At 41.0% G+C, this 7,312-nt stretch overlaps 1 protein-coding gene across 2 annotated transcripts in view; it reads right to left on the bottom strand.

Moving 5' to 3' along the window:
• Positions 1-3,519: 3,519 nt before the first annotated feature.
• The window catches only part of Vav3 (vav guanine nucleotide exchange factor 3), a 330,524-nt gene continuing 326,731 nt past the window's right edge, over positions 3,520-7,312 (bottom strand). For both annotated transcript variants that reach the window (XM_036191255.1, XM_036191254.1), the window contains 2 exons: positions 6,201-6,352; positions 3,520-5,624 (listed from right to left, as the gene is read on the bottom strand). In XM_036191255.1, the coding sequence (XP_036047148.1) occupies positions 5,583-5,624; positions 6,201-6,352 (194 nt within the window). In that variant the 3' untranslated portion in view covers positions 3,520-5,582. The remainder of the gene's footprint in view (positions 5,625-6,200; positions 6,353-7,312) is intronic.

Genomic DNA, 7,312 nt, shown 5'->3' with positions numbered 1-7,312 from the left:
AGAGCATTTGATTGGCACTCGACTTGTGCATAATTTTTAAGGCATTTCTGATGTGAAGTTAACTCAAGATGTTTCTGTCAAAGGCTAAAAACACATTCAAAGAGAACTTTGATTTCCTTATCTAAGTCAACATTTTAAAATTTGTGACACTTGGTTATATGTGTATATTTAAAATAGTGGCCAAATTAAAAGTTTTAAAAAACTTCTTTCATTTGCTGCATGTCTGCCAGACAATTCTCTACACACTTTACATATATTACCTTATCCAGTCCTCTGCTGCCAGGTGCGGCCATCATGTTATTATACCATGAGAGACAAAGAAGGATGAGCAGTGTGAGCAACGTTTGCAACCTTAGACAGCTGGTTACATAGAAGAGACAGTTTGGCTGGGTCTAAACTTAAATTGCCAGCCACTCATTTGCTGTATCTTAGAAAAAGAGATGGGTCATATCAAAGACTGAAACAGTCCAAAGCCTTAGTGAAAAACTCCAGTGTTAGAAGATTCACAGAACTAGAACCAGAGATCTTAGGATTCCAAGATTAGAACAATCTTTCATGGAATCTCAGAATGATTATGTGAGATAAATAACACACAGCAGATGCCTGGTAAACACAAAGTTTTTCCTCTCTGAAAAGAAGTCATGTGGATCACTAGAAAAATCCACAAGCACTCCTTGATCAGATTCAAGAGTTGTATTAGGGTCTACTGATAGTCAAACTCATCAACACATTCTGGCAGCAAGAGTGGCAAGAATTATCACTCTGAGCCAGGTGTGATGGCACAGGCCTTTGATCTCAACACTCAGGAGGCAGAAGCAGGTAGAGCTCTGTGAGTTCAATACCAGCCTGGTCTACAGAGCTAGTTTCAGGACAGCCAGGGCTACATGGAGAAACCTTGTCTCAAACAACAACAACAACAACAAAAAGCAAAAACAAACAAACCCCCCTCAGTCTGATATAGTTTTACCTGAGCTAGGGTCCCAGCAGCTTCCTATAGAGTGATTGCCAGAAGGAAAGCCAGAGAACTATGGCATCAACTAGAAAATCAAGAGTATCTCAGGTATTTCATAGGACATTTATATGACTTGCAGTCAGGAAATGTAGGTCTGAGCCTTTACTTTGCCAGTACCTTTTATTGTCATGTCATGGACAAGCCAGATCCCAGCTTGGATGCTGGGCTTTTTTGGAGTTCATCTTGCTCAATAGTCATGAGATAGGATATGAGGAGACTTTGTATGCATTCTGACTTGGCACTGAGAGTTCTTGCCATCTGGCCATGTGCCTGTAAAATTAATTGCAGTCACACTGTGCTCAGAAATTCTGGAACTTTCTAAGTCAGACTCTAGAGTGCTTTAAAAGGACTTCGTTTTTTCTGTCACAGCCCCCTCCCCCTCAAAAAAATCTTGTCTAATCAATGGCACCTAATGAGAGAGAAGACTCATTCTGACCTCTGTTCTGGCATGTGTTCATTACTTAAAAGAAGTGCCTTCTAGAGTCTGCCAGACCAGACAGGTGTATCATATTTTCATCAGAGTCCAAGCAATCCCATAAAGCTAGCTTCAGTGCAAGCTGAGGTGACACATGGACAGCGTCTAAATGAGTCTGAGCTGAGTGAATAGTCTGTCTTCTTAGTTAAAATCACGTGGAGCTGCTTAATGCCACTTGTGAGCTTGTTTATGGGTTTGCATATTAATCTCCCTGAACATACATCTTTTAGTCTGCCTATCATTTGAATGCTGAAAACTAAGCTGTGGGTAAGAAACAAAGCCTACGCTCTCCATTGTATTCAGAATAAAGACAGCAAGCTCGTAATTTGGCATCAGAATACACGTTTTAGGGTTCTTGAAGCAAGGGTGAGACCAAGATTTTTCTGTTAATATATATATATTCCTACACAGTTCCCCTCCCTTCTCTTCTCCTAGTCCCTTTCCCCCACCTCCACTCTCTCCCAGATCTATTCTTCTTCTCTTTCCCTTCAAAAAAGGGGAGGCTTCCCAGCTCCCAGGGCTATCAACCAACCATGGCATATCAAGTTAAGTAAGACTAGGCACATTCACTCACATTAAGGCTGAACAAGGCAACCTAATAGGAGGAAAACTGTCCCAAAAGCAGGCAAAGAGTCAGAGACAGCCCCTGCTAACACTGTTAGATGTCCTACAAAAACACCAAGGCACACAACCACAACATTTATGCAGAGGACCTAGGTCAGACCCATAGAGGCTCCCTGATTGTTGGTTCAGTCTCTATGATGCTCATGAGCCACGGTTACTTGATTCTGTGGGCCATTTTCTTGTGGTACCCTTGACGCCCGCTCCCCCCCCCCCCCCAGTCTCATATAATCTTTCCTTCCCCTCCTCCACAGGATTCCTCAGCTCCTCCTAATGTTTGGCTGCGGGTCTCTCCATCTGCTCCCATCGGTTGCTGGATGAAGCCTCTCTGATGGCAATTATGCTAGAGACCAAAAATTTTTTTTAAATACCTACTATGCTCCAGGGCCCATACAAATAGCATTTTTTCATATGATGTCTCTTATTCAGCTCTCATTATAATTGTTATTATCGTAAATGAAGAAACATCTGTTCTGGAAAGTCAGTGGCAGAGCTAGGGTTTGAACCCACAACTAATTAGTGCAAAACCTCTGTCTTCCTATGACACCAATTCATTCAATTCCTTTTCCATTGGGATTCATTTAGACCCTACAAACTTTCCACTTCAATCTAATAAATGAGCCTGAATTGTGTTTAAAGAATTAAAAAGTTAGTATAGCAACTACCAAATTGTTTACTTGATAGTGACAGCGATGATGATGACTAAACTTGTCTCTGCATAAGAGGAGTTTCGGGGACTAGGAAGAGCCAAATAATTCGGAATTCTGTACATATTTTAAACTATCTGGATCACTGTTTAGTATCAAATAACTTTTTCTTGGAACTGCAAGCTTCAAAACACTCCTAAATTTTCACTTTCCTTATAAAGTGTGGCAGTATGGTACAGTGGTTATACTGGCCACAGCCAGATGCCCCATCTCTTGTCACATGCTTTCTAGCCTTGTGGCCTCTGGAATGTTGTAACCTACGAACATGCCTCTGTTTTCTCACCTAAAAATACAGATGATAGGAGATAATGAGGTAGTTTTAACTGCACATAAGGGCTTTAGAATACCATGTAGCACCTCCCCAACATATGGAACAGATGGTACTGGTAAATATTGTGTTTATCTTAAGATTTTTTTTTCATAGATTTGATAGCAATCCTGAGCTAATCACACTAAAATCAGGGTTAATACTCCTTTGATAATTATGAGGCTGTTGTGTGTTACAGGACCATACAAAGGAAAGAATCTTCAACCTTCCAGAAATTGTAGATTACCTGCAGAGAATGCAGAAGACCTTGGATTCTATCCCTAGCACCCCACATGTGCGCACACACACACACACACACACACACACACACGTGTAACACACATGTACATACATATACATACATGCACACAAAATAAAAAGAGATAAATCCTCTTAATGCAAGTATTAACTATTTTATTGACATATTTACAAAATATTACAAAGTAAAATACCATTCCAATTCACCATACTATACCGGGGCTACAGACAGGCAAGACAAAGTCCATGGAAAACATTTACTTCTGTCTTTGGTATTAGAAATCTACACAGATTGTGGCATTTAAAATCTCCAATACAAAGTACTAAATGTAGACAAAGTTGCCATTGGTAATGTCATGAAAAGAGGCTCTTCTGTCCTCTGTTATGAAACTCTGAGGCCAATGAAATGCAACAGGAAGACCACATACCACTTGTGAGGCAGGGAGTCTATTGACTGAAATAAACAATACATGCTACAACACTGTACACAGGAGCCTTTCTGTCTGTGGGAAGCTGTACTCTCTGTAGCAATACTTCCTGACAGTGACAGACAAAACATCCCTGGACTCAGATAAGACTTTCTGCGTAGGAATCCATTCCAAGAGTAGACCTTGCCAGCACAAGTCGACTGTACATATGTTTTATAAAATACATTTTCATGACCATTTACACATATACAAAAGCTTAATTGTTCTAAAACACAATCACAGTTTACATACTCTGAGGTAAAGATCTTGAGTCTATTTAAATGAGAAGTCCCAGCTAACAGGGGTCTCTTGGAGGAAGATGTATCCATTGAACAAGTTCTGGCACTCATGCGAGCTGGGGAAGGACAGGCTGTCACAGCCCTTTCATGTCAGAGGTTACCAAAAAATCTGGTACAAGAAGCTTCTAGATCATGTCTAAGATAAAAAATACTTCTATTTTTCCTCCAACCAGGAACACTTTCTGAATCTTGTCAGAACACAGCCACTGCTATGAAAGAGATAGTCCACCCACCATGGAAGGGCCAAGTTTGCATCTTAACTTGACTGCCTCAAATAGGGACTCCATGCATCTCAGGAGGCAGCTACCTAGACCCCTTACAGAACACAGTGAAGACTTTGTGAAAGAAACACACAGCAAAATGGATCTCACTACCAATTAAGACATAGCCAGAATGGCTTCAGAAGGGAAAAAAGAGGCACCAGGAGAGTACTGGTGTCTTCCCTTCCCAAATTCTCAATAAAGCTTTTTTGTGCTACTATTAAAAAAATAAAAAAAAAGAATGGAAATCAGAAAACATGCCCTGGATCTTTCCAAGGGGAAGGAAAAGGTTCGTGTTAACAGTATTGCTGCTATACAAGGATGTCCTATGGATTATAGCCCTAGCTACGTCTCTGTAAACACCTCTACCTCACCGGGATTCCTGGCAACTAAGCAGGGTCTGCCTAGCCAAGCTTCCTTTGTCAAGCATGACATTTCCAAAACACCCTATGAAATCATGAAAGTTGTGAGGCTTTAATACAAAGACACTTCCTTTCATGTGCTTTTCTTTTTCTTCTTTGTAAAGAAGTGTGGAAATACAATCAGGACATCAAATAAATAATTAAAACTCCCTCTGTAATTTATCACTTACGATGCAAACCTGAGCATGAGCTGCTTTCATTTGATTGCAAGTAACATCTGGGGATAAAAGTGTTTGCCAAGCAATGATTCACCTGTTGAACAATTTAAGACAAGAAATGCTGGATCTTTCCAGCAAGCTGGATCATTCCCAGATGGCAGAACTCTACTTTTTCTTCATGCTGGGAAAAAAGCAAAATTAAACTTCTGTTTCTTTGTATCATCAAAAACTGTAAGAACAAAGTAAATATGCATGAAACGTTTCCTAATGACTGACATCCATGGTGCCTGACCCAATGAAGTAAGAGAACCCTGACCTGATGTCTTTGCAGGGCTCTTTGGGGAAGAAAAGCTTTTGGTTTTGCCCCGGTCCCTGACAATGACAGACTGGCAGGCTGTTTCTTGCACTGCTCTAGGCAAGCCATTAATCTGTCAGGACCAGCATCTTTAGAAATCCCAGCATTAAGACTAAGGAGAAAAAAAAGAAAGGAGGTGTGGAACAGTCAGAAATGCTGCTTTCTAAATACTTCAGTTAACTCATAACACAGTGCAGGCTTCTCGTTATCCCTTCTTGGAGATTTTGGTACAGGTTGGACCTTACTCATCTTCTTCCACGTATGTGGATGGAAACCAGCCCACCTACGAAAGAAAAACAACCAACGTATCAATACCTCTGCTGCTTCAAAGGATTCTACAGACAGAATTTTCCTCACACTCTAATTAAGCTGGGGTTTTATGCCCACTATAGGTGATGATGATTGGCTTATCAGCTAGAGTAGGCCTCATAGAGACAGTGATAGCAACTAAGGAAGAAAATAAACTTAAACAGAGTTCTAATCCACTAGAACACAAACTAATACACAAATGAGGGCAATATGGGGCTCAACACTATGATTCCCACCTCTGTTGTAGGACAAGACAGAGGTACCCTATCCCATTCTTTCCAAGTGGGAGCAGGAGGTTTTAGGAATGCTTGGTGCTCCATATGAACTACATGCTTTGGCACTTAGCTTCTGAAAAAAATCTGAAATGCTCCTCAAGTCTCCCCACTTGTCAGGCCCATACATTATTGACACAACTCATTTTAAACAAAAAACACATAGCCCAGCCTCTGGCAGCCAGGCTCCTGAGAAAAGTTCTACCACAAGAGAGCTGCCAGTGACTGTCCAGCCTTTACACTTGTGAAGAACCAACACATCCACATGGACAACTCACCCTGCCGTTGACTTCTCCTCTCCACCAGCCATTTGCACTCATCTTGGTGTAAATCTTCACCATGTCCCCTTTCAACAAGGAGAGTTCCCGCATATCTCTTGCACAGAAGTCATACCGAGCGATGGCAATGCCCAGTACTTTGGGACTTAGCACTGTAAAGAAACAGTGCAGAGTATGAGTCAGAGTGCAGTTGGTTGCCACCAGCCATCAGAACCTAATCAGACCATTGCTGTTGGTGCTATCAAATGCAGAGCTGTGACTTCATTACAGATCAGTGATAATGACAGCAGAGTTTGAAAACAGCACAGTTACTGTTTCAGTCCAATCAGATGTAATCAAGTTCACTCCAGACAGTTAAATAACCACTGTTCTGTTTTTGATGCACTTAATAAAAGCTTTTGGAAAACTAAAGCCCACCTGGCTAATAATTTAAATGGCTTTGTGAATAAATTTGAGATAACTTTAACATAAATTTACAACTGAGGGCACTGTACTCTGATTCTCACTAGAAGCTCTGAGGTGAAGCTCCTGTGGTCTTTACCCAGTAACTTCTTTGGCTAAATGTGGAGCAACTGTATTCTGGGCTTTGATGAAAGTCGGTCAAATTATCTTCATCATTTCTAAGTAAGCTGTACCCCCACCCAAGCCAAGCTTTTTATTTTCTTTTGTTTTGTTTTGTTCTTTTGTTGTTGTTGTTGTTGTTTTGTTTTTCGAGACAGGGTTTCTCCGTAGCTTTGGATCCTGTCCTGGACTAGCTCTATAGACCAGGCTGGCCTCAAACTCACAGAGATCCTCCTGCCTCTACCTCCCGACTGCTTGGATTACAGGCGTGCCCCACCACCACTGGGCTAGCTTTTTATTTTTAAACCATCTAGGGATGAACTGAATTATTGTTTCATACACAATTTTCATATATGTGAAGATGTGAAACAATTTTCATTGAAAGAACACAAAATCCTCTTTTCATGGAAACACTGACTTGCAGTCAATGTTTACTGCAATGTCTAATCAAAATCCAGGCATAAAAGTACTATGTCTTCTTTTCCTGTGTTGTTTTTCTCTTCCTTCCTTCCTTCCTTCCTTCCTCCCTCCCTTCCTTCCTCCCTCCCTCC

The sequence above is a fragment of the Onychomys torridus genome, chromosome 6 (assembly GCF_903995425.1).
Source record: "Onychomys torridus chromosome 6, mOncTor1.1, whole genome shotgun sequence".
Taxonomy (NCBI): Eukaryota; Metazoa; Chordata; class Mammalia; order Rodentia; family Cricetidae; genus Onychomys; species Onychomys torridus.
The sequence above is the reverse complement of the archived record's forward strand: the minus strand, read 5'-3'. Positions and strand labels throughout refer to the sequence as shown.